At 39.6% G+C, this 27,957-nt stretch overlaps 1 protein-coding gene across 1 annotated transcript in view; it reads left to right on the forward strand.

Moving 5' to 3' along the window:
* The window catches only part of LOC126267097 (transforming acidic coiled-coil-containing protein 1), a 320,226-nt gene that overhangs the window by 274,118 nt on the left and 18,151 nt on the right, over window positions 1-27,957 (forward strand). Inside the window, exons 12-14 of the mRNA XM_049971979.1 lie at window positions 817-941; window positions 7,860-8,021; window positions 19,961-20,110. Coding sequence (XP_049827936.1) covers window positions 817-941; window positions 7,860-8,021; window positions 19,961-20,110 — 437 coding nt within the window. The remainder of the gene's footprint in view (window positions 1-816; window positions 942-7,859; window positions 8,022-19,960; window positions 20,111-27,957) is intronic.

Consider the following 27,957-nt stretch of genomic DNA (forward strand, 5'->3'; position numbering starts at 1 on the left):
ACTCTCTCCCCCTCTCTCCCACTCTCTCCCTCTCCCACTCTCTCCCCCTCTCTCCCACTCTCTCCCTCTCCCACTCTCTCCCTCACCCTCTCTTCCCCGCTCCGTCCCTCTCACGCCCGCTCCGTCCCTTCTCCTCCCCCGCTCTCTCCCTTCTCCTCCCCCCACTTCTGGTTTGCCCCCCACTTCCAATTCCCCTCCCACCCTCTCATGGATTACTCCCCACCCCCCTTACGCAGGATAGAAAAGCTTTTGCTATTGAAGTTAGGCTAACACATTAAGCAAGTAAAATCATAAGAATATGTCAAATATTAATGTACTCCAAAACTGTTCTCAGACTCTCTCTGTTGTGTTGGAATATGTATGGGGTTAGAAGTTATTGTTTTATATTTTTTAGTCAGATTAATATATTATTTATATTATTATTTTTCAGTCTCACCTTATATTATCACCTAGTGAAATTGACACATTTTACTATATTTCACCCCCTACTCTCTCAGGAGTGTTGGCCCTCGTGTCTTCTTTCATTGTGTCCACACAACAGGGGGCAGCCCCCCCTCATCCCAGCATCTGAGTGACCTGATACATATAGGTCCTGTCTATACTCCCTCTGTCTGTCCCTCTTTTTTCCCCATTCCTAATAGTTTCAGAAGATAGCTTTAATGTGTTTACTTTTAGCTGTGAATCTTGGCAATAGAAATGTTAGTTTCTGAAGGCAAATATTGGCCTACCATTGTAACTTTATACTTTTTTTTCCTCTCAAGTAAATTCTCCTTTTTATGCAATACTACATATTTAAACAACTTTTTATTTTTACAGGAAAAAGTTAAAATGTTGGAGAGAAAGATTGAATCCTTAGAAATAAAACTGAAAGAAAAGGATGAAAAAGAAGGCAAACTAAACAAGAAAATTGCTGAAATGACTGAAGGACAGGAACAAATAAGGTACCTATTCTGTGGATTATGGTTACTTATTTATTGCAGTCAAGCTGTCAGAATCGTGTGTCTCTCTTGGTGGATTATCAGTTTTTGAATAGTGGTACTCCAAACTGGATCGCAATAGTGTATAAAACATCTTTGGTGATTGGATTATTACATTAATTCATGAATAATGTCATAATATTCTTGTAAAATTTTTATTTGACTTGTAGGCTAACATAATTATGCTTTGCCTTGGGCTTATTACATTTCAAATGGCCAAAATTTAAACAAGATCCCCACTTTATCCTCACCATTTTGATGAAATTGTCAACTGGGTGTCTGTACGGGTCCTACATGAAACGGTACCAAATTGTAGCTTGATAAATATTACGATGAGGTCGCTAGCAATGCTTTTGTGAAGGGCAGTGACAGATATTAGTAAATCACCAGAGTTGTTTTACTGTAGTTCAAGATCTAAGGGGCCTCCCATGCTAAAAATTGTCAAGTCTGCTCAACTTTTTGGTACAACAGCTTAGTTACGGAAAAAATCCGTAGTGTACAGCAGATCACAATTTGCTGGGCAGTATCTCGTAAATCTTGTCATGACAAATTTTGATTGATCATATTTTTTTGCAGCTTCTATTATCTCATAAAGTGACAGAGATCCTTATTTTGAGTCAAAACCACCATCAGAAGCAATGTTAGGTGTAATTGCTTCTTGAATTTCACTTATCTTTCTTTTTGCATACCCTCTGCCATCCATTATAGACACCCTGTTGAAATTTCAGTGGAGAGATCCCAATAGCAATTAAGCTAGCGTTGAATGATTCCGATGGATTATTTCGTCTGTTACAGCTTCTGACTGTGATGAAGCTGAATTCCGTTTTTTGCTGAAAATTGTTTACAACACTTTGGGCAAATTTTCTGATCAGCTATTCCCAAAGTGACAATCCGTAACCCATTGTCACAGAATGGTTCTTTAATTCAAGTCCACGCATTCTTTACTTATAATAACTGCCTTGTCATGACAATATTTATGAGCTACTTTGGCAGCAAATTGTGAGGAATATGCTGTATGCTAAGCACTTGTTCAGCAACAAGGCTGTTGTACCTAAAATATTGAGCAGAATCACAAAATTTCGGTGTGTAGGACCCCTTATATCAGGGGCAGTCAAGATTTCAACTTGCAGGCTGTGCCTGGGCACGAATACCAAGTGCTCAGTCTCGCTTCACATTACACCACTACCATGCTATACCCTCTGAGCACAATGAGGGGGAAGAGGCGAGAACTGTGAACGTGCCACATACAACTTGGTTATATGCTGCACATTTCTCAACAATATAGGTCACAAACTAAGCAAATTTTCATTATTATTAAATAATTTTTAATGTGGTATAGACTGCAAGCTTACGGGCAGAACGCAGACAGTGTCACAGTGTGTCGCACTCCATTTGCCAAGTAATTGTGACTTATTTGATTTCATAATCCAAAAAGTACTTTCACACAAATATGTTGATCAAAATATTTTAGCACTTTTGTAACCTAATTATGAATACATGGAAAAACTGTCTGAGGAGAGCATTGTAGACATCATGGACAGTTTTGACGTAAAAAGATTTTGTCATAAAGGGAATTACCTCACAAGCCAATCAATTAAATCTGCACATACCCAGGGGTGCTTTCAACTCAAATGGCATAATCTTGAAAACAGCTCGGAAACTGATGTAAGATTGACAGTGTCCTCAAAATCATTATAAAACTATCCTTTTAATTGTTTCTAAGCCACAATAAATTCTTCAAACCTCACATTTTCTGGCGTTAAATGCCAGTGAGCTTAGGAAACTGCACTGTATTTTCCCTTCTGCAACATTATTTCAGAATGTGTTCCTTCTACAATGTGATTTTCTTTTTAAATGCGTTCGCACTATATCAGAAGAAGTTACCTTCAGCGTCTTATTCTGGGCAATTTGCAGTCAAGTCCACTTAAAATGTGAATTCTGCACTACATTCCGGATGTTGTAATTTTTGTTCCTGCATGATATTGCAATGTTGTTTCATAGCAGATATGCACTACCTGTCACTTACGTGAACTGAGAATTTTCATCACTCTCTTCTCTCATTCCCATTTATTTTAAAGGATTGTGATGATAGATCACTAGACTGTCTCCTTTGTGCAAACAGCTACTGAACCAGTAAACATTCTTCATACCACGAACAAATAAAGTGAAACAGCACTGACAGCATGATTCTGTCAAAGTCAGAGAGTTGTGTGAAGTAAAAAATGCCACACCACAGTGCTAAATGGAATGTCGCTCTGTTCTGAGTACTTCTGAGAAGAACCAATCAAAGTTAAAGTGACACACCAGGCTTGGCCTGCCCGTGGTCTGTACATGCTGCACGTGTGACATTCGACACGCCATGGCCGGCCCTGCCTTAGATAATGAGTATAGACCTGAAAATGTAGCATTTATTTTTAGTGAAATTCACACAAATTTAAAGGGTTGTACGCAATGTGTCTCAAAATGAATCCTTAGTACTTTGAAATTGAGTGTTTAAAAGAAGTGGTGATTGGGAAGAGTTTTACCTGGAATGTTTGCTCTTGCAGAAAATGGACAGTCTTTTTCCAAATTGGTCTTTGCTTGTTTTCTCATTTTGTGTGTGTTTCAGCTTTCATAAAGTGATTTCTGTTGAGAAACAGCAACATTATCTGGACTGTGAACTGACATAAGGTGTTTTCCAATTTTTTCCCCACCCTACTCTATATTACAAAGTCTGCATAATATGGAATCCAACCTTTTGTTAGTGTCCATAGATGTGGGACTCTTACTTGGCAACAATACAGACAGAACAGACGGTCCATACAAACGCACTTGCACCACCAGCTTCTCGCTGGGCAGCCAGCTTTCACTCATGTTGTGTGTTTCTGCTCATGCAGAGCTGACATAGTCAAAGGGATCACCAATCCCATCTGACATTACGAGGGTTGTAATCAAACTCTGTGATGGACTAGTATTTCAGTATTAGTCTCTTCACTCATTTGAAAATAGGAAAAGAAAACAGTGTGCAACACAAAGCACTAACTAATGCTTGCAGTACCAGGCAATTGCTTGCTGAGCTTGGCAGTGTCGTAAACGAGAAAGTCCTGGCCAAGTCTCTTCTTAGTAGTTGACGCAACAACAGTTCAAAACACCCGCCACCTAAAACAGTCACATGAAAATGTCTGCATTTTACTAACTTTAAGGTACTAGTTCTCATGGCTCACACCTACTTTTTTGAATTGCTACGTGTGTGTCTTATGAAGGGTATAAATACAAAGTCAAATGGGGGGGGGGGGGGGGGGGGGGGGGTAATGCAGGAGTAAGTCCAATATTGAACAAGATCATAGGAATGCTGATAAGATACTACAAACAGCATAGTGAACGCGATATAGTGAATATGGACTGGGGAAAGGAATGAAAGAGGAAGCTGCCTGGTAGAATTTTGCACAGAGCATAATATAATCGTTGCAGAGACCTGGTTTAAGAATCATGAGAGAATGTTGCCTATGTGGAAGAGACCTGGAGACACTGGAGGGTTTCAGCTTGTTTGCATCATGGGTAAGATAGATTTTGGAACCAGATTTTAAACTTTGGGACATTTTCAGGGGCTGATGACCATACATAGTTTTGTGGTTGTGAACTGTAGATTAAAACTGAAAAATTTGCAAAAAGGTAGGAAATTCAAGAGACATGACCTGGATATGTTGAAAGAACCAGAGATTGGTAGTTTTTCAGAGGGAGCATTAAGTAATGATTGACCAAAACACAGAAACCGAATACAGTACAAGACAAATCAGTGTCTTTGAGAGCTGAACTAGTGAGGGCAACAGAGGATCAAGCAGGTATAAAGGCATTGCCTAACAGAAATCTGTGGTTCACACAGTAGATATTTAATTGAGGAAAAGAGAAAATACAAATCCACAGCAAGTGAAGCAAGCAAAATGGAATAAAAACATCTAAAAATGAGATCAACAGGGAATGCAAAATGTCTTAAGTAGGGATGGCTAGAGGACAGACAAATGTAAGGATGTGGAATCATACATCTTGTTGGAAAAGGTAGATACCACCTGTAGGAAAAGTAAAGAGGCCTATGGAGAAGAGAAGCAGCTGTATGAATATCAAGAACTTGGGTGGAAAACAAGTACTAAGCAAAGAAGGGAAAGCTCAAAGGTGGAAAAGGAATGTAGAGGGCTATACAAGGCAATATTATTGAAAGGTTAAAATGCATAGATGAAGATGAGGTAGGAGATAATGATACTATGAGAATAATTCAACTGAGCACTGAAAGACTGAGGTCTGATTTGGGAGGACAACAGTTCAAACCCACATCAAGCCATCCTGATTTAGGTTTTCTGTTATTTCCCTAAAGCGGTTCAGTCAAATGCCGGGATGGTTCCTTTGAAAGGGCAAGACCGACTTCCTTCTGTAATCCAATGGGACCAACCAACCATCAAGGTCATAACAAGGCCTGAGGAGTAGACGCGTTCCATCAGAACTACTGATAACCATGGGAGAACCAGCCATGACAAAACTGTGCTATCTGCTGTGCAAGAAGTATGAGATCAGAGGAATACCCCAAGACTGGATAAAAGATCTAACAATTCCAACCCTAAAGAAAGCAGGTGCTGACAAGTGTTAACATTGCCAAATTATCAGTTTAATGAGGCATGGTTGCAAAATACTAAAACACATTCCTTACAGAAGAATAGAGAAACAGGAGATGATCAAATTCCAGAGAAATGTAAGGACATGCAAGGCAGTAATGACCCTATAATTTCTCTTAGAAGATAAGGAATGACAACTCTATGTTTATAGCATTTGTAAGACTTACTTTGGCAACATTGACTGGAATACACTCTTTGAATTTCTGACAGTAGTAATAGTAAAATACTAGAAGTGTAAGGCTATTTACAACTGGATGGTAGGAGGGCTTGTGTGCTTGTGTATATGTTGTCAATAGCAAATCTATCGACAGATTTTAACATTTTTTGGGTTGGTTGATTACTTCCCCTTTTTTATTTATGGTCATCATGGCCCAATATGAAGACGTCTGTTTTATTACATCTTTTGCGGAAAATTGTTTTATTCTAGTCTAATTAGTTGTGGTTCAGCTAATAGAAAAGCAAGATTTTTAAGCTATATAACTCTTGGGTAGAGCGCTTAGAGCAACAATAGGCCTTGTATCTTCTCTTTTTGGTTTACTTCGTTGTATTACACGTCACCATTTTGCTTCCGGTATTGTTATAATATTCATATGTTTACTGCACACCATAGGTGCTATCTACAGTGTTATCACTTCAAGAACCCAAATACTCTTAACAGCTAGAAAATTCAGGCATCAGAATGTATTTAGCTGTCCTTTCACTCAACACATTGTTTCGCTTGCGGGTGGCAAAATAGTAGGTAATTTTCCGATAAAATTATTGAAAGATTCACCAGAAATGTCATTTGACAACTTCTCAGCCTGAGCAGCTTATCGAAACAGCAAATTTTGTGTGAACATGGCTGATGCAGAGTTGAAAAACCGAACACGAAAGGATTTAATTTTGGGCAGAAGTCGGAAGAAAAATGAATGAAATGTGTAAGAAGAAATGTGTTTGTTTATGTCCAGTGCAATATATTTGAAAATATATTTTTACTGAACCCTTAACCATAGTAATAATGAGTTGGATGGTGGTGTTATTGTAACCAGTACTGTGAACAGTGATTAAAATTTGGCCCATTGAAGTAATCAATGAATTTGCTCCTCACAGAGAATCCCTTAGCTTTAGCTTTCAATTGCTAAGACCTACTAAGGGTTTCATGTTGTACTTAGCAGTTCATTAATTTCTGATTTGTGTTGTAAGGCAGTGGGAACTGGTGCTCCTCTGCATCGTCAAACAACTGTTTTGTTTCTGAAATGTTGTATGCTCATTCTTCTTCATGACTAAGAACCTTTGTATTACTGCATTGCACTTCCTTAGTGCTCTTGTCAATAATGTAGTCTTCCTCCTCTTCCCTAATTTCCATGTGATTTTGTAGTGCCAAAATTAACAGCTTTTTAGGTCTATCACTGTGCTGCTTGTTTTGCCTTTGCTGCTTCTGCTACTACTGCCATGCTGCATTGCACTACACCTGCAATATCAAAATGTTCCTTACAGCGCACTGGACCTGTGCCAGTGAACCACACAAAACTGCTCCAGTCTTGGAGAAACTGTAGCACCCATCGATTTCCAACGAACTAAGAGAATAAGTTCAAACCTTTCTGAAACTTTTTCTCACGTTCCCCTCCCCCCATCAAAAGTTGAAAGGGAAAAAGGTTGTAACTTACTACATTTTGGATGCTGATTTGCTAAAAATTCCGTGTTACTTACTCTGTTGGCCAGAAAGTTTGCACATGTTATCGACATGTACTACTGAAGCCAACTATAAAATCATGTTGTTGTACAATACATAGCTTAGCAGATATGGCGTGATAAGTATTGAGTAACATGAAAAACCATTTTTTCTCAAAACCTTAGATATTTCTCTGCTTCAGTAGCACAAAATTTTCATTGGATTAAGAAAAGTGTCAGAAGGTAGTTTTCATATCACTCTATCATGTACAGTTGTCAAATTATATAGAACTCCATTTTAATTTTTTTCGTTCTGTCGAGGGCCATCTCACACCTAGGAAAACGTTGCATCCTGCGGCTGCATCAGGCAGCAAAAAATGCAAGTATATTCAGCAGCAGGCTGAGATAAATTTCCGCACTGAGGGAAGCATAGTTTTAGTAGATTAACAACAGATTTTACTGTATTTACTAGTAGCTTTGGTCTTAGAATCTTATACAAGGCTGCAGTACTTTCTCTAGATTTGAATCAGTCATATTGTGTTAATATTTTTACTTACTGGTATTTCTGAGTACTTTTATTTCATTTCAGTATTATTATGGAAGAATACGAGAGGACAATTGCTGGACTCGTTTATGAGAAAGAGCAAGAAAAACAACGCTTTGAACATGAGAAAGAGAACCTTATAAAGGAGAAAGATACTGTGTCTGGCCATCTTGAAAATATTGAAATTGCCTTTTCAGATGTTCACAGGTATGTTGTCCTTGCAAATGTGAGGTCTTGTAACAAGTATTACAGATAATTAACTTTTTTTAAAACAAGCTGTTAACCCGTGTTGCAGTATTACATATGGTGGTGATTTGTAAACATGTCTTCTGACTGATTTTGTGGATATTATGGTTATTTCTGCTTCATAATGAGACTGACACTAAATCTCGTTTGGTTTTGGATATCACTGAAAAAAAATGAGCATCACTAAATACACATTTTAACCAGGGCACCAGTTTGTGTTATCAGTCTGGTAGAACTAAATACTTCGTGTATATTTCATCAGCTGACAGGGTCTGATGCTCTTATCTCAAAGCAAGTTGATTAACGTAACATCTAAGCAAGCAGTCATACTAAAGTAAAGTTACAAAAACACAGCTCATATGTATAAGGTTGAGAAATGGTTTGTTGGGGGTCAAGACACCTAAACAGCAAGGTCATCAGCCCCTTGGTCAAGATGTAACGCTTCTGGAGTTCATGATGTCAGCCAGAGATTTGATTGGACCATGAAAGTACGTAACAGTGGCAAAATGGATGTCAGAGCTGAGCAACAATTTGAAGTGTAGTAAAACAATTGCAGAGTACAGAATGCCTTCTAGTGAGGGGATTTGCAACAACAAAAGTGAGAAAGTTAATAACATAATGGTTCTCAGTTGGACTGCCCCAATAAAATAAAGTGGCAGATATAATCAGTTGACTAGAAGTGTGACACCAAGTGATTGTTTCCCGGGGCCCTGCGTGTTACAGTCATCCCACCCCTGAACTGTTGAAGTGTTAAGAGGGAGAAGCACCCACTGTTTGGTGGAATGCTACCCCTAAAATTGGAGGTCAGGTACATCACAAAAAATGGACTAACCACATCTAGAAACAATTAAAACAGAGTAAAAGAGGGATGGCAAAGGCAGCAGGATGACAAGGGAAGCTAGCAAAGAAGGTATGGCCAGTCCTCCCCCACCCCCCAGCAAACGACAGGAGATATCCAAACTCTAACCAACTTGCTCCACCCTGAAAGTAGATTAAAATGTTGTATCTGAGAATAAATGCCACTTTCATGGAGAAATGTCAACTGTCCACAATTCATCTGCCAATATTAGAGGCAACAATGTAGGAAAAGACCTATTGCTACTTATTGTAAAGAAGACACGTCAAGGAACAGTCACAGTTGAAAGACACACTCATATGGCTTTTGGCGACAGCCTTCATCAGTAACGCGCGCGCGCGCCCACACACACACACACACACACACACACACACACACACACACACACACCGTTAAGTTGCTGAAAATCATTTCTCTATAACCAATTTAAGCAGCACATGCCAGGAAAGTTCACAGGAGGCACAAACATCTATTCCATTTTAGCTAGTGTCTGGATTGACATATTGTGGCAATGATGGGAGCTGTGAGCTACCGGTCTGCCTGGCTGTAGTGACAAGTCTGTCAGGGGCTATGAGCAACTGCCAGCCACCTGACTGCAGTGACAGCAAGGCATGTTCACCTGACCACAACAGTCTGGCATGAGCTACAGCCAACTCGCCAGTTGCCAACCACACAACTCCAGCACAAGTCCAGTAGAAGCTACTTTTCTGTGCAACTGTTTCCCACATTTCCCTTCACTCCCCTTGAATATTAACTGTGTACCCAAAAATCTTTTTTATTTATTTTATAATCAATCTTTAGGCATTAAAAAATGTAACTGATGTCGTCATTTGTGTACATATACAGTTTACATAACTAACAGAAATGGTGTAATATATTGTATATCATTATTGTCTGATAAGATAAAAAAATTTGTCCTTGATGCTGCGCAAGGTATTTGCATTATATTTACATTTATAAGTTTAATCTAAGTGAAACTATATTAGTACCAGTACTTAAGATCATCTTTAGTGCACATTATAAGCTCTTCTATTGAATAAAAAGCTTTTTCTCTAAGCCATTTCTTTGTGACACTTTTAAACTCATTCAGTGACACATTATGTGCCTCTATTGGCAACATGTTAAATAGTTTTACTCCCATGTACCTATAACTATCTTGAGTTTTCTTTAGTCCAGCAACCGGGATGTCAATTTGCTGTTTTATACGCGTGTCATGGTAATGGATAGATTGTCGTAGTTTGTGTCTGTGTTGGTTTTCTTTTGTGTGTGTCAGAGAACTTAGTATAAAGAGGGCTGCAACTGTTAGTATTTTTAGATTTTTAAAATATTGGCTACAAGACTCGTTATTTCTGACTCCATGGATGCATCTGACTGCCTCCTTTTGCCAAATGAAAACTTGTTTTGCTCCGGGTGAGTTTCCCCACGACAAAATGGCATATGTTAAATAAATGGGTGTGGAAAAAGGCATACTATGCATTGAGTAATAACTTATCACTAGCACATGACTTTAGTTTACCTAACAAATATGACACACATGCTAACTTAGTACAAATATAATCAGTATGACTCTTCCACGTTAATTTTGAGTCAAGATGGATCCCAAGTAGTTTAGCTGAGACACAATCAATCTTATCACTCCTAACACACAAGCTAAAGAGAATATTTAGAGTTTTATCATGATTGATATGCAAGTCATTGAGTTGGAACCACTTGATGGCTGCTCCAAGATGAGCCTCACTTTCCTCGTTTAATTTTCCTAAGTCTTTCCATGCTGTAACTCTGGCATCTCGGCCGAAGATACTGGAGTTGGCGGTCGCCTGTGCGTGAGGTGGTGGTGGTGTGTGTGTGTGTGTGTGTGTGTGTGTGTGTGTGTGTGTGTGTGTGTGTGTGTTTTACTGATGGAAGGCTGTGGATGAAACCTGTATGTTAGTGTCTTTTAATTGTGCCTCACTGCAGCTTGACATGTCCTCTTTTTAGTAATTAGCAATCTGTCTTTTTCCTACACAGTTGATATCCCTACCTGGAGTTTCTATTGTGTAATATTTACAGGCAAAGAATCTGAAATACCATGCTTAGCGCGGAGAGGCAGAACAATGGGTCAGCCCTGCAGGATGTGAGCTGCTGTCTTTATGGCCCCACCGCGATTTAGACACGAGTAACATTTATTGCCTCTACCAGTGGCAACCCTGACATGCGTGAAAGTTTTGTGGGGACAGGAGCTAGGTGTAAGGCCACCCGGCTGTAGTGGCAGTTAGGTATGAGCTGCTGCCGACTCCTAAATGACAAGGAATACAGAATACATCAAATATTAAGCTGATAAAGAACAGTAAACTGCAGTCATATGATGACACCAGTTTTGGGACAGGGTGTTCATATGATAAACAGAAGTGACACTGTTATCCAGTCCACTTCTCAGCAGAGAAGAGTCACCAGAAACTGTCAGCACACCAACTACACATATAAACTGAAGTGAAACCGTTATCCAGTCCACTTCCCAGCAAAGAAGAAAGTCTCCAGGAACTGTCAGCACATCATCTACACAAATAAATGTCATGTTGTCATCTCCAGGTCAAGTGGGTCAGTTAAAAGGAAGTTTTCAGTCAGTGAATAGGAACATTCAAAGAGCAGATGATTTAAATGTAAGTGTTCAGCTAGTGAGTGTAAGCAATCAAGCTGTAAAAGTTAGAAAAGCAAGTACTCAAGACATGAGTGAAAATAAACAAGCTACTGTACATGCATCTTCTAGAGTGAGAAAAAGTTCCACAGAGGAGCAGTGATTTTTTTATGGATGGCACCAGGGAAATCATCTCGTCATCATCTGGATCCAACACGATCAAGAAACTAGCCAGAGATGTAAGTACACAAGCAACAAGTGACAGAAGAATGTACAAGCAAAGTGAACAAACTGATATACTGCTACAGAGGAATCCAGACCTACGTCTTTGTGGGTATGACTCATTATTATTTGTACATATAAATATCAGGTCATTAAGAAACAAAACTGATGATCAGAGTTTTTTGTTAAGAGTGAACAAGAATATTATATTATGTATCAATGAACACTGGTAAAGTGAAGACCAACTGCAGTTATATGTACCCCCAGGCTTTGATTTAGTAATGGGTTATTGTAGACCAACACACGACTATGGGGGAGCCTCTATATATGTTAGTAGTAGTATAGACTTGGATTACAGTGCCCTTACTGTTAATGATTACTATATAGAAAATTTACTAGAAATAGCAGCAATGTTACTGTCCATGTTAAAACTCATAATTGTGTCTATACTGCACACCTGATAATGATATTGAAGTATTTGCACAGGCCTTACAGAAGCTGATACTGCACCTCGATAGGTGGCCTAAATATGGGATTTTAATTTTCGGTGACATAAATATTGATATAAGGCAGAACACATCTCCTGAAGAGGGACAGCAGCCTTTTCAGTAGTTGCAAGGGCAACAGTCTCGATGATTGACTGATCTGGACTTGTAACAATAACCAAAACGGCCTTGCTGTGTCGGTACTGCGAACGGCTGAAAGCAAGGGGAAACTACGGCCTAATTTTTCCCGAGGGCATGTAGCTTTACTCTATGGTTAAATGATGATATCGTCCTCTTGGGTAAAATATTCCGGAGGTAAAATAGTCCCCCATTCGCATCTCCGAGCGGGGACAACTCAAGAGGATGTCATTATCAGGAGAAAAAAAACTGGCGTTCTATCCATCGGAGCGTGGAATGTCAGATCCCTTAATTAGGCAGGTACTTTAGAAAATTTAAAAAGGGAAATGGATAGGTTAAGGTTAGATATAGTGGGAATTAGTGAAGTTCAGTGGCAGGAGGAACAAGACTTCTGGTCCGGTGAATACAGGGTTATAAACACAAAATCAAATAGGGGTATGCAGGAGTAGGTTTAATAATGAATAGGAAAATAGGAATATGGGTAAGCTACTACGAACAGCATAGTGAACGCATTATTCTGGCCAAGATAGATACGAAGCCCACACCTACTACAGTAGTACAAGTTTATATGCCAACTAGCTCTGCAGATGACGAAAAAACTGAAGAAGTGTATGATCAAATAAAAAAAATTATTCAGATAGTGAAGGGTGACGAAAATTTAATAGTCATGGGTGACTGGAATTAGAGTGTAGGAAAAAGGGAGAGAATGAAACGTAGTAGGTGATAATGGATTGGGGCTAAGAAATGAAAGAGGAAGCCGCCTGGTAGAATTTTGCAGAGAGCACAACTTAATCATAGCTAACACTTGGTTTGAGAATCATGAAAGAAGGTTGTATACATGGAAGAACCCTGGAGATACTACAAGGTATCAGATAGATTATACACTCCTGGAAATTGAAATAAGAACACCGTGAATTCATTGTCCCAGGAAGGGGAAACTTTATTGACACATTCCTGGGGTCAGATACATCACATGATCACACTGACAGAACCACAGGCACATAGACACAGGCAACAGAGCATGCACAATGTCGGCACTAGTACAGTGTATATCCACATTTCACAGCAATGCAGGCTGGTATTCTCCCATGGAGACGATCGTAGAGATGCTGGATGTAGTCCTGTGGAACGGCTTGCCATGCCATTTCCACCTGGCACCTCAGTTGGACCAGCGTTCGTGCTGGACGTGCAGACCGCGTGAGACGACGCTTCATCCAGTCCCAAACATGCTCAATGGGGGACAGATCCGGAGATCGTGCTGGCCAGGGTAGTTGGCTTACACCTTCTAGAGCACGCTGGGTGGCACGGGATACATGCGGACGTGCATTGTCCTGTTGGAACAGCAAGTTCCCTTGCCGGTCTAGGAATGGTAGAATGATGGGTTCGATGACGGTTTGGATGTACCGTGCACTATTCAGTGTCCCCTCGACGATCACCAGAGGTGTACGGCCAGTGTAGGAGATCGCTCCTCACACCATGATGCCGGGTGTTGGCCCTGTGTGCCTCGGTCGTATGCAGTCCTGATTGTGGCGCTCACCTGCACGGCACCAAACACGCATACGACCATCATTGGCACCAAGGCAGAAGCAACTCTCATCGCTGGAGACGACACGTCTCCATTCGTCCCTCCTTTCACGCCTGTCTTGACACCACTGGAGGCGGGCTGCACGATGTTGGGGCGTGAGCGGAAGACGGCCTAACGGTGTGCGGGACCGTGGCCCAGCTTCATGGAGACGGTTGCGAATGGTGCTCGCCGATACCCCAGGAGCAACAGTGTCCCTAATTTGCTGGGAAGTGGCGGTGCGGTCCCCTACGGCACTGCGTAGGATCCTACGGTCTTGGTGTGCATCTGTGCGTCGCTGTGGTCCGGTCCCAGGTCGACGGGCATGTGCACCTTCCGCCAACCACTGGCGACAACATCGATGTACTGTGGAGACCTCACGCCCCACGTGTTGAGCAATTTGGCGGTACGTCCACCCGGCCTCCCGCATGCCCAATATACGCCCTCGCTCAAAGTCCGTCAACTGCACATACGGTTCACGTCCACGCTGTCGCGGCATGCTACCAGTCTTAAAGACTGCGATGGAGCTCCATATGCCACGGCAAACTGGCTGACGCTGACGGCGGCGGTGCACAAATGCTGCGCAGCTAGCGCCATTCGACGGCCAACACCGCGGTTCCTGGTGTGTCCGCTGTGTCTGCGTGTGATCATTGCTTGTAACAGCCCTCTCGCAGTGTCCGGAGCGAGTGTGGTGGGTCTGACACACTGGTGTCAATGTGTTCTTTTTTCCATTTCCAGGAGTGTATAATGGTAAGACAGAGATTTAGGAACCAGGTTTTAAATTTAAGACGTTTCCAGGGGCAGATGTGGACTCTGACCACAATCTATTGGTTATGACCTGTAGGTTAAAACTGAAGAAACTGCAAAAAGGTGGGAATTTAAGGAGATGGGACCTGGATAAACTGACTAAACCAGAGGTTGTACAGAGATTCAGGGAGAGCATAAGGGAACAATTGACAGGAATGGGGGAAAGAAATACAGTAGAAGAAGAATGGGTAGCTTTGAGGGATGAAGTAGTGAAAGCAGCAGAGGATCAAGTAGGTAAAAAGACGAGGGTTAGTAGAATTCCTTGGGTAACAGAAGAAATATTGAATTTAATTGATGAAAGGAGAAAAAATAAAAATGCAGTAAATGAAGCAGGCAGAAAGGAATACAAACGTCTCAAAAATGAGATCGACAGGAAGTGCAAAATGGCTAAGCAGGGATGGCTAGAGGACAAATGTAAGGATGTAGAGGCTTATCTCACTAGGGGTAAGATAGATACTGCCTACAGGAAAATTAAAGAGACCTTTGGAGAAAAGAGAACCACTTGTATGAACATCAAGAGCTCAGATGGAAACCCAGTTCTAAGCAAAGAAGGGAAAGCAGAAAGGTGGAAGGAGTATATAGAGGGTCTATACAAGGGCGATGAACTTGAGGACAATATTATGGATATGGAAGAGGATGTAGATGAAGATGAAATGGGAGATACGATACTGTGTGAAGAGTTTGACAGAGCACTGAAAGACCTGAGTTGAAACAAGGCCCCCGGAGTAGACAAAATTCCATTGGAACTACTGATGGCCTTGGGAGAGCCAATCCTGACAAAACTCTACCATTTGGTGAGCAAGATGTATGGGACAGGCGAAATACCCTCACACGTCAAGAAGAATATAATAATTCCAATCCCAAAGAAAGCAGGTGTTGACAGATATGAAAATTACCGAACTATCAGTTTAATAAGTCACAGCTGCAAAATACTAACGCGTAATCTTTACAGACAAATGGAAAAACTGGTAGAAGCCGACCTCGGGGAAGATCAGTTTGGATTCCGTAGAAATACTGGAACACGTGAGGCAATTCTGACCTTACGACTTACCTTAGAAGAAAGATTAAGGAAAGGCAAACCTACATTTCTGGCATTCGTAGACTTAGAGAAAGCTTTTGTCAATGTTGACTGGAATACTCTCTTTCAAATTCTGTGTAAAATACAGGGAACGAAAGGCTATTTACAATTTGTACAGAAACCAAATGGCAGTTATAAGAGTCGAGGGGCATGAAAGGGAAGCAGCGGTTGGGAAGGGAGTGAGACGGGGTTGTAGCCTCTCCCCGATGTTATTCAATCTGTATATTGAGCAAGCAGTGAAGGAAACAAAAGAAAAATTCGGAGTAGGTATTAAAATCCATAGAGAAGAAATAAAACCTTTGAGGTTCGCCGATAACATTGTAATTCTGTCAGAGACAGCAAAGGACTTGGAAGAGCTGTTGAACGGAGTGGACAGTGTTTTGAGAGGAGGATATAAGATGAACATCAACAAAAGCAAAACAAGGATAATGGAATGTAGTCAAATTAAGTCTGGTGATGCTGAGGGAATTAGTTTAGGAAACGAGACACTTAAAGCAGTAAAGGAGTTTTGCTATTTCTGTAGCAAAATAACTGTCGATGGTCGAAGTAGAGAGGATATAAAATGTAGAGTGGCAATGGCAAGGAAAGCGTTTCTGAAGAAGAGAAATTTGTTAACATCGAGTATAGATTTAAGTGTCAGGAAGTCATTTCTGGATGTATTTGTATGGAGTGTAGCCATGTATGGAAGTGAATCATGGACGATAAATAGTTTGGACAAGAAGAGAATAGAAGCTTTCGAAATGTAGTGCTACAGAAGAATGCTGAAGTTTAGATGGGTGGATCACATAACTAATGAAGTATTGAATAGGATTGGGGAGAAGAGAAGTTTGCGGCACAACTTGACCAGAAGAAGGGATCGGTTGGTAGGACATATTCTGAGGCATCAAGGGATCACCAAGTTAGTATTGGAGGGTAGCGTGGAGGGTAAAAATCGTAGAGGGAGACCAAGAGATGAATACACTAAGCAGATTCAGAAGGATGTAGGTTGCAGTAGGTACTGTGAGATGAAGAAGCTTGCGCAGGGTAGAGTAGCATGGAGAGCTGCATCAAACTAGTCTCAGGACTGAAGACCACAACAACAACGTCTAAACAACTTAATCTTCTGAATACGCTAAGATCACATGACCTGCACTGCATTAATGAAAACCCAGCAAGACAGTCTGCCTGCCTTGATAATGTAATCACAAATGTTGAGACAAATCGGTATGAACTAGGGCTATTCAATACTCATTTTTTATCAGACCATAAAGTTATTTGGTTAAAATTGATAACAAAAGAGCCAGCATCTGTCTCCAATAAAATTAAGTACATTAGGTAGGCTTTTGAATGAAGAGAACATTGATAACTACAGAACACAAATAAAGATGACAAATTGGAATTACATTCTGCTGGAATTCATTAGTGTATTGTCAGATATATTTAAAACTTGCTGCCCTAAAGTAATGAGAAAAAATAAGGGAACTGTGTGGAAACATGGTCTCACATCAGTGCATAACTGGTTCACACCTGACCTACAAAGGCTCAGAACTCTATTAATGATTTCCTATGACAAATCAAAAAATAGTGAAGCCGAAAAAGCAAACTACATAAGGAACAAATACAAGGCAAAAAATTAGGTTGAGCAAGTGCAAGGCAAATGATGATTATATTAATAAGTCCCAAAATAAATGCAAAGCACCGTGGACTGTTATCAAGACTCATCTGGGTAGAAATAAATAATTCATGTGATGCTTGTATCACACCGGATGATTTCAACACCTTCTTCATTAATGCTGCCAGTATGAATAACAGTGCTGCAAGTGAACATATCCATAAATGTGACAACAACCATATCTCAAATAATAGAAATTCATTTCTACAAAATTTTGATGATATGGTTCCTGTGTTTAAATGGAAAGAAGTAAAAGTAAGATACATTTAAACTGCAACAGCAAAATTAAGTTACTCAAAATCAGAAGACATTTATAGTCTCTCCAATTTTGTAATAAAAAAAATAGCAGATGTAATAGAACATCCACTCTGCTCTCTTATGAACCGGATGTTTGTCAGTGGCTGTTTCCCTTCATCCTTGAAAATGGCAGTTGTTACTCCACTGCACAAGAAAGGTGACAAGTCTTGTCCTAATAATTACCGTCCAATCTCCCTTGTACCAAACATATCAAAAGTAGTGGAATATTGCATACAGCTCCAAATTAGTCAACATCTGTCTGTGAAAATAGTGACTCTCAGTATGGCTTCGGGTCCGGCCTGTTACGGCAAAAGCAGTTGAAGATGTTGTTTCATATATTTTGTCATCATTCCAATCAGGATTATCAATTAATGCCACTCTTGTGGACTGCATCAAGGGATTTGACTCTGTCAGTCACAGGATAATACTAGAAAAACTGCACTGCTATGGTATTAGAGGCTCAGAACTATCTCTGATCAGATCCTACCTGAGTGACAGAAAACAAATTGTACATTTTAACAATATGAGGTCAAATGTCTTGGATATCATGCAGGGTGTACCACGAGGCTCTGTGTTTGGACCTTTACTTTTTATAATATATGTAAATGACTTGCCCGGCACCTTGTTATGTAAATCCACACTCTATGCAGATGATACAACTTTTGTTACAGCAGGGAAAGACTTAGGAAAATTATACGAGAAAAGTGAGGCTCATCTTGGAGCAGCCATCAAGTGGTTCCAACTCAATGACTTGCATATCAATCATGAAAAAACTGTAAATATTCTCTTTAGCTTGTGTGTTAGGATTCATAAGATTGATTGTGTCTCAGCTAAACTACTTGGGATCCATCTTGACTCAAAATTAACGTGGAAGAGTCATACTGATTATATTTGTACTAAGTTAGCATGTGTGTCATATTTGTTAGGTAAACTAAAGTCATGTGCTAGTGATAAGTTATTACTCAATGCATAGTATGCCTTTTTCCACACCCATTTATTTAACATATGCCATTTTGTCGTGGGGAAACTCACCCGGAGCAAAACAAGTTTTCATTTGGCAAAAGGAGGCAGTCAGATGCATCCATGGAGTCAGAAATAACGAGTCTTGTAGCCAATATTTTAAAAATCTAAAAATACTAACAGTTGCAGCCCTCTTTATACTAAGTTCTCTGACACACACAAAAGAAAACCAACACAGACACAAACTACGACAATCTATCCATTACCATGACACGCGTATAAAACAGCAAATTGACATCCCGGTTGCTGGACTAAAGAAAACTCAAGATAGTTATAGGTACATGGGAGTAAAACTATTTAACATGTTGCCAATAGAGGCACATAATGTGTCACTGAATGAGTTTAAAAGTGTCACAAAGAAATGGCTTAGAGAAAAAGCTTTTTATTCAATAGAAGAGCTTATAATGTGCACTAAAGATGATCTTAAGTACTGGTACTAATATAGTTTCACTTAGATTAAACTTATAAATGTAAATATAATGCAAATACCTTGCGCAGCATCAAGGACAAATTTTTTTATCTTATCAGACAATAATGATATACAATATATTACACCATTTCTGTTAGTTATGTAAACTGTATATGTACACAAATGACGACATCAGTTACATTTTTTAATGCCTAAAGATTGATTATAAAATAAATAAAAAAGATTTTTGGGTACACAGTTAATATTCAAGGGGAGTGAAGGGAAATGTGGGAAACAGTTGCACAGAAAAGTAGCTTCTACTGGACTTGTGCTGGAGTTGTGTGGTTGGCAACTGGCGAGTTGGCTGTAGCTCATGCCAGACTGTTGTGGTCAGGTGAACATGCCTTGCTGTCACTGCAGTCAGGTGGCTGGCAGTTGCTCATAGCCCCTGACAGACTTGTCACTACAGCCAGGCAGACCGGTAGCTCACAGCTCCCATCATTGCCACAATATGTCAATCCAGACACTAGCTAAAATGGAATAGATGTTTGTGCCTCCTGTGAACTTTCCTGGCATGTGCTGCTTAAATTGGTTATAGAGAAATGATTTTCAGCAACTTAACGGTGAATCTAGGTTATAGATGAAATCATTTATTTTATTTATGAGAATTGTTGTTTCTGTGATCAAGTGGTATCAAAAGTATGTTTTTTTAAACTGATTTCACTGTAGTCTCTAATGTGCTGTCCCCCATTCTTTTTACAGAAAGTATGAAAGAAGTAAAGATATTATCCAGGGAATAAAGAATAATGAGGAGACATTGAGAGCAAGTTTAGCAGAATATGAAGCAACAATCAAGCAACAGGAGCAGAAATATGACTTTCTGAAATCATATGCCACAAGCCAGCTGGAAAGGTAACATTTGACTTATGTTGGCAGCAGTCAGACATTTATGTACTTAACACTGCTTCATAATATGATATCCATTGTATAAGGTCATGATGCTAGTCATCTGTCAGAAATGATTTTGTGAGATACAGTGCTTTTTCTTCATCTCTTTAGTTTCAAAATCCATTGTCAACATAGTATCACGTTTCAGTTCTGTGTAGAAATTAATTATATTACAACATAATCGTTAACAATGGTTCTTCATTCACATTAGTTTGAGTTTGGATTATGTCATATGTTCTCAGCCTGATAGTTGTCCAGTGCAGTTGTTGTATTTGACGAAGCGTACTTATGCTTTGGCTGCTGGCCCATTCACAAGACTTGATCACCATAGATATTTTTATTTATTATTATTATTAGTGGTAGTAGTGGTAGTAATAGTAGTAGTTGTGCTGCTGCTGCTACTACTACTACTACTACTACTACTACTGCTGCTGCTGCTGCTGCTGCTGCTGCTACTTTTTCTATATGGAAAGCTAAAAGATACTGTTTACAAAGACATGCATACTACACCAGATGACAGGAACTTGCGTATCACTGCTGCCTGTATGGAAATTTATGATGAAATTCTAGAACATGTGCTTCACTGTTTATTTGGTAGACTGGAGGCATATATCGAAGCCGGTGGTCTACATTTTGAACAATACCGATGAACGCCAGTTCTTTCTTCTTTAGGATCCCAGTTGGAGTATGCAAGTGAGGCTGGTATTTACAATTTTGAAACTCTCGATTGTTTGTGGACCTTTAATACTGGAATACTGAAATAACTCTGTTTACGTTCTAATTTACTCTTGTTTCATCTTGTTAATGCCAGTTGGCACCGCCATGTTTTAAAAAATTGGCTTTCTAAAATATGTATACTTTATAATTATTATTTAAAGCTTATGTATGCCGCAATTGTAGGCCCTAGGTTGCACTTCATTTTTGTGAAAACAGCACATCAAAAAAATCTTAAATATATGAATTATTTGGGGAACAAGACTTCGGTGATTTCAGGCTGTATATTTATAAAGGATGGAATTATTTGATACCTACCTCACCCCTCAAAAATAATTTCTGCTCAGAGATAAAGCCCTCCGAAAATGACACTGGGCATACAATTTTGAAGATGTGAATTTTGGACTAGTTCTAGGTTTTTTTTTTTTTTTTTTTAAGGGTAATTGCTCTATGATTACAAAGGAATCCTCCATTTCGACTTATCTGTGAAAGTTCTTTTACTATAGCTTCTCCCCCCCCCCCTCCTCATGTTGAAAAATCATTTTTTTAAAGTTGCAGTTATTTCTTATCACTTTCTTTGTTGCAGTTATTTCTTTTCACTTTCTTTGTTGCAGTTATTTCTTTTCACTTTCTTTGTTGCAGATATTCCTTACACTTTTTGGAAGTTTCGTGACAGTTTCTTTGTCGTGGTTGTTCATTGCAGGTTTGTGTATTGTAGTTGTTCAGTGCTTCTTCTGAATTCCTTTCACAGGAGTAGTTTTTTTTGGATCATTCTTCTTTTTTCTGCTCAAGAAATCCTTCGATTTCCTCTTTGGACAAATGAATGAAGACTGTGGATGTGTAAGATTTCACGACTTTCGTAAAATCTTCAGCTTTATGAATCGCAGCTGTATTTGGTCTGGAAAGATTATGTCTTGTAGCATGGTCCTTCAGCAGCCCTCCTACACCATCACAGGGCCCCTTCCCATGACTAGTAGCACTGTATACCCAGTCAGTTGGCACAAGCGACTTACTCAATTCAAACAGCTGGTAACAATTTTGAAAATGACAAGGAGCACCACCAGAGATAAAGATGATCTCTGCCCTGTTTGCAGTTGAAGAAGTTTGCGGATTCCTGGAAAAACATATGCTGAGTCATGTCCTGGTCATCACTTATAACTGCAACACTTGTGGTCTTTTTTTGAAAATATGTCACTTTTGTAAAAATTGAAACCTTGTCATTAGTCCAATGATACCCTTGTACTTCTTTTGGGAGAATTACAAAGCAGTCCTCAGCAAAATCACAGTGAAGCACTAAATATAGTTCTTCAGATTCTGGTGTGTTAACTGCTTTCACTGACCATTTACCAAGTTCATCAATGAAACTGTCAAAGGCAACAGTTTCTTAATTAGTTTATTTTCCACCCATGTTGCATATGTAATTTCTGCAGATTTATCTGCCACATCTTCCCAGCCAAGACCTCACATTTCTTGATTTGTCTACCATGTGCTTTGATACTGATTGAACATGGTTCAAAATTGTTTTCTTTGAAAATGTTTCTAGAATAATAGTTAAAACTTGTACCTTTTCACTGTAGGATGCACAGTATTCAGAAGTGTGTGTTCAGTTTTGCTGTAGTGTATTCATCCATAGCTTTAGTAATTTCTCTGCACTTTCTTGATGCATAGGGCTTATGACTCTACTTCACTGACCACGGCTACTTAACAGGAGTAACACCTACTTCTGTAGTTGACGGATTCAGAGTATTTAATTCTTCCTCTATTCATGCAAAATCTGCATCGTCTGCACCGTAGGAGGTTTCGTCTTGAACAGATACTATCATTGTTGTTATTCTGTCAAAACATTTAGAACACAAAAATTCATCACTTTTGAGTTTTCAAATGAGAACACTTATTGCCAACCTGAGCAAAACGAGAAAGCGCTGGTAGATAGACACAATAAAAAAAACACAAAACACACAAACACTCACTAATATCAAGCTTTCACAGCCCATGGTTGCCTCCTCAGGAAAGAGAGAGGGAAGGAGAGGGAAAGACGTGGGTTTTAAGGGAGAGGGTAAAGAGTCATTCCAATCCCGGGAGCGGAAAGACTTACCTTAGGAGGAAAGAGGGACAGGTATTCCCCCCCCCCCCTCTCTCTCTCCCCCCTTTCCCCCCCTCTCCCTCTCTCTCCCTCTCCCCCCTCCCCCCCTCCCCCTCCCCCTCTCTCCCCCCCTCTCCCTCTCCGTCTCCCCCCCCCCCCCTCTCTCTCTCTCTCTCTCTCTCTCTCTCTCTCTCTCTCTCTCTCTCTCTCTCTCTCTCTCTCTCTCCCACACACACACACACACACACACACACACACACACACACACACACACACACACACAAGCAGACATGGAAGTGAGAAATTCCTGGAAGGTTTGGAGAGCCTGGTTCTTTGTGGCAAAATGATATTTCCAGCAGAGACTATGAGTGTAGGACAGTAAATCTTTGACGAGGGCTGTTTGGTTGAATCTGGGAGTGGGGCTGAAGGTGCGCCCTTTGGATAGGACAGAGGTTTCAGATTGGGGGATAGGTTTGGAGGAAAGGTCAACTACTGAAACTGAATTGGGGTGTTGTGGTTCCAGATTGTGTTGACTAGAATTTAGAGGTTTTGGGGGGAGTGTAGCTGGAAGTGGGAGGTTGATCCTGATGAAGCAACCGTGGGTTGCGAAAGCTTATTATTTTTGTGTGTGTGTGTGTGTGTGTGTGTGTGTGTGTGTGTGTGTGTGTGTGGGTGGGTGGTTTTATTTTTTTTTATTGTCTCTATCTAGCAGCGCTTCCCCGTGTGGTAAGTCACAGCATTTTTTTTTTTTTTAATATATTTTTCCCATGTGGAATGTTTCTTTCGGATATGAAAATAGTCAGCACAAATTCCGCACGAAAACACAGAACTCACTGGATGGTCTCAGATTTCTTTGAAGCCTCTTCAGTAAACAAATTAGCACTGAACAACTAGAATACAGAAACCTGCACAGTGAACAACTATCACAAAGAAACTACAACAAAGTGTAAGAAATATCTGCAACAATGAAAGTGAAAAGAAATAACTGCAACAAAAACAATAGAAATAAACATTGTAAGAAGTAAATTAGTAAGAAACAGCTTCAGTGAAGACATACATTACCCTTGAATGTAAAAAAAAATGATTTTTTTAAAAAAATAAAACATGTCCAAATTAAAAGTGGAAGCTCTCCTTTTCTGGGAATGTAGAACTATATGGTACTAATCAACACGGAGGGGGGGGGGGGGGGGGGGGATCAAAATTTTATGGATTAGCATTTTTGAAATTTTTTTTCCTTTACTTAAAAAAGGTCAGAAACCCTATAGTAAAAGCACTTTGGCATATAAGTCCAAATGTAGGATTTCTTTCTAATCATGAAGCAGTTATCTTTCAAATAAAAAAAGCAACAAAATATCTAGAACTGTTCCAGAGATAACAGCAGTTTAAATTTTTTTCCAAATTTGCATCTTCAAAGTGGTGTCTGAAGGGATATGTATTGTGCCTTTATTATTATTATTATTATTATTATTATTGTATGGCCTTCATTGGACCACTCTAGTCATGAACCATGGACCTTGCCGTTGGTGGGGAGGCTTGCGTGCCTCAGCGATACAGATAGCCATACGGTAGGTGCAACCACAACGGAGGGGTATCTGTTGAGAGGCCAGACAAACGTGTGGTTTCTGAAGAGGGACAGCAGCCTTTTCAGTAGTTGCAGGGGCAACAGTCTGGATGATTGACTGATCTGGCCAGTACCAGCACAGCCTTGCAGATGACGAAGAAATTGAAGAAATGTATGATCAAATAAAAGAAATTATTCAGATAGTGAAGGGTGACGAAAATTTAATAATCATAGGTGACTGGAATTCGGTAGTAGGAAAAGGGAGAGAAGGAAATGTAGTAGGTGAATACGGACTGAGGCAAAGAAATGAAAGAGGAAGCTGCCTGGTAGAATTTTGCACAGAGCACAACTTAATCATAGCTAACACTTGGTTCAAGAATCATGAAAGAAGATTGTATACATGGAAGAGGCCTGGAGATACTGACAGGTTTCAGATAGATTACATAATGGTACAACAGAGATTTAGTAACCAGGTTTTAAATTGTAAGACATTTCTAGGGGCAGATGTGGACTCTGACCACAATCTATTGGTTATGACCTGTAGATTAAAACTGAAGAAACTGCCAAAAGGTGGGAATTTAAGTAGATGGGACCTGGATAAACTAAAAGAACCAGAGGTTGTACGGAGTTTCAAGGAGAGCATAAGGGAGCAATTGACAGGAATGGGGGAAAGAAATACAATAGAAGAAGAATGGGTAGCTTTGAGGGATGAAGTAGTGAAGCCAGCAGAGGATCAAGTAGGTAAAGAGACGAGGGCTAGTAGAAATCTTTGGGTAACAAAAGAAATATTGAATTTAATTGATGAAAGGAGAAAAAATAAAAATGCAGTAAATGAAGCAGGCAAAAAGGAATACAAACGTCTCAAAAATGAGATCGACAGGAAGTGCAAAATGGCTAAACACGGATGGCTAGAGGACAAATGTAAGGATGTAGAGGCTTATTTCACTAGGGGGAAGATAGATACTGCCTACAGGAAAATTAAAGAGACCTTTGGAGAAAAGAGAACCACTTGTTTGAATATTAAGAGCTCAGATGGAAACCCAGTTCTAAGCAAAGAAGGGAAAGCAGAAAGGTGGAAGGAGTATATAGAGGGTCTATACAAGGGCAAAGTACGTGAGGACAATGTTATGGAAATGGAAGAGGATGTAGATGAAGATGAAATGGGAGATACGATACTGCGTGAAGAGTTTGACAGAGCACTAAAAGACCTGAGTCGAAACAAGGCCCCCGGAGTAGACAACATTCCATTGGAACTACTGACGGTCTTGGGAGAGCCAGTCCTGACAAAACTCTACCATCTGGTGAGCAAGATGTATGAGACAGGCGAAATACCCTCAGACTTGGAGAAGAACATAATAATTCCAATCCCAAAGAAAGCGGGTGTTGACAGATGTGAAAATTACCGAACTATCAGTTTAATAAGTCACAGCTGCAAAATACTAACGTGAATTCTTTTCAGACGAATGGAAATACTAGTAGAAGCCGACGTCGGGGAAGATCAGTTTGGATTCCATAGAAATATTGGAACACGTGCTTCTATACTGATCTTACGACTTATCTTAGAAGAAAGATTAAGGAAAGGCTAACCTACGTTTCTAGCATTTGTAGACTTTGAGAAAGATTTTGTCAATGTTGACTGGAATACTCTCTTTCAAATTTTAAAGGTGGCAGGGGTAAAATACAGGAAGTAAAGGGTATTTACAATTTGTACAGAAACCAAATGGCAGTTATAAGAGTCGAGGGACGTGAAAGGGAAACAGTGGCTGGGAAGGGAGTGAGACAGGGTTTTAGTCTCTCCCCGATGTTATTCAATGTGTATATTGAGCAAGCAGTGAAGGAAACAAAAGAAAAATTCGGAGTAGGTATTAAAGTCCTTGGAGAAGAAATAAAAACTTTTGAGGTTCACCGATGACATTGTAATTCTGTCAGAGACAGCAAAGGACTTGGAAGAGCAGTTGAATGGAATGGACAATGTCTTGAAAGGAGGATATAAGATGATCATCAACAAAAGCAAAACGAGGATAATGGAATGTAGTCGAATTAAGTCAGGTGATGCTGAGGGAATTAGATTAGGAAATGAGACACTTAGAGTAGTAAAGGAGTTTTGCTATTTGGGGAGCAAAGTAACTGATGATGGTCGAAGTAGAGAGGATATAAAATGTAGACTGGCAATGGCAAGGAAAGCCTTTGTGAAGAAGAGAAATTTGTTAACATCGAGTCTAGATTTAAGTAACAGGAAGTCATTTCTGAAAGTATTTGTCTGGAAGTGAAACATAGATGATAAATAGTTTGGGCAAGAAGAGAATAGAAGCTTTCGAAATGTGATGCTACAGAAGAATGCTGAAGATTAGATGGGTAGATCACATAACTAATGAGGAAGTATTGAATCGGATTGGGGAGAAGAGAAGTTTGTGGCACAACTTGACCAGAAGAAGGAATCGGTTGGTAGGACATGTTCTGAGACATCGAGGGATCACCAATTTAGTACTGGAGGGCGGGCTGAAGGGTAAAAATCGCAAAGGGAGACCAAGAGATGAATACACTAAGCAGATTCATTAGGATGTAGGTTGCAGTAGGTACTGGGAGATGAAGAAGCTTGCACAGGACAGAGTAGCATGGAGAGCTGCATCAAACCAGTCTCAGGACTGAAGACGACAACAACAACAACAGCAGCAGCAGTCAAAAATACAAAGTTGTAAACAAGTTGTTACACAGGGATACAATTTGGCTCAAATTAAAGCTATTTTGCTCTTCTGGCTGCCCAGTTTTTCTTCATTCATATTTTCTTTTTCTTCAACTGAGACCACTCTTCCTGTACTCCTTTTATTGATTTTCATTTGTAGTCTGATTTGTGGGTGTTGCAGTATTCTGGTTTTCTCTGTCTTGTTTTTTAGGTAATCTACTCTAATTTGGAGTTTTTTTTATATCTTCCTTAATTTCTGTGATCCATTTAATGTCGCTCTTGCTATTCCACAATTTTTGTATTATTTTTTTACTAATTCTGTTTTCTGCAATTCTCATCGGATGTCCAATAAATGAGATGCGTTTCTTCCTGATCTTGCTCATGACTGGTTGTATTTTTCATTTGATGCTATTCTCCAATGTCCATTTATTTTATACTGTTTATTTATACGCGTCCTAATTATTCTTCTTTCTATTTTTAGTATTCTGTCAATTTCTGCTGTATTAGTTGTTTTGAAGAGTTTCAGCTGCATATGTTATTTCTGGTTGTGCAACTGTTTTATAGTGTTATAATTTTGCATCTATTGATAGGCATTTTTTGTTGTATGTAGTTTTGGTAATTTAATTTGCATAATTCAGTTTTTATTTTTTATTTTATTCTGCCATGATTGCTTCTCATTTAGATTGTATGTTGTTATTTCTCCTAAATATTTAAATTTATCACCAGTTTCGATTTCCTGTTCTATTTAATTTTGTTTGCATGTGGTGGAT

The sequence above is a fragment of the Schistocerca gregaria genome, chromosome 4, assembly GCF_023897955.1.
Source record: "Schistocerca gregaria isolate iqSchGreg1 chromosome 4, iqSchGreg1.2, whole genome shotgun sequence".
In the NCBI taxonomy this organism is placed as follows: domain Eukaryota; kingdom Metazoa; phylum Arthropoda; class Insecta; order Orthoptera; family Acrididae; genus Schistocerca; species Schistocerca gregaria.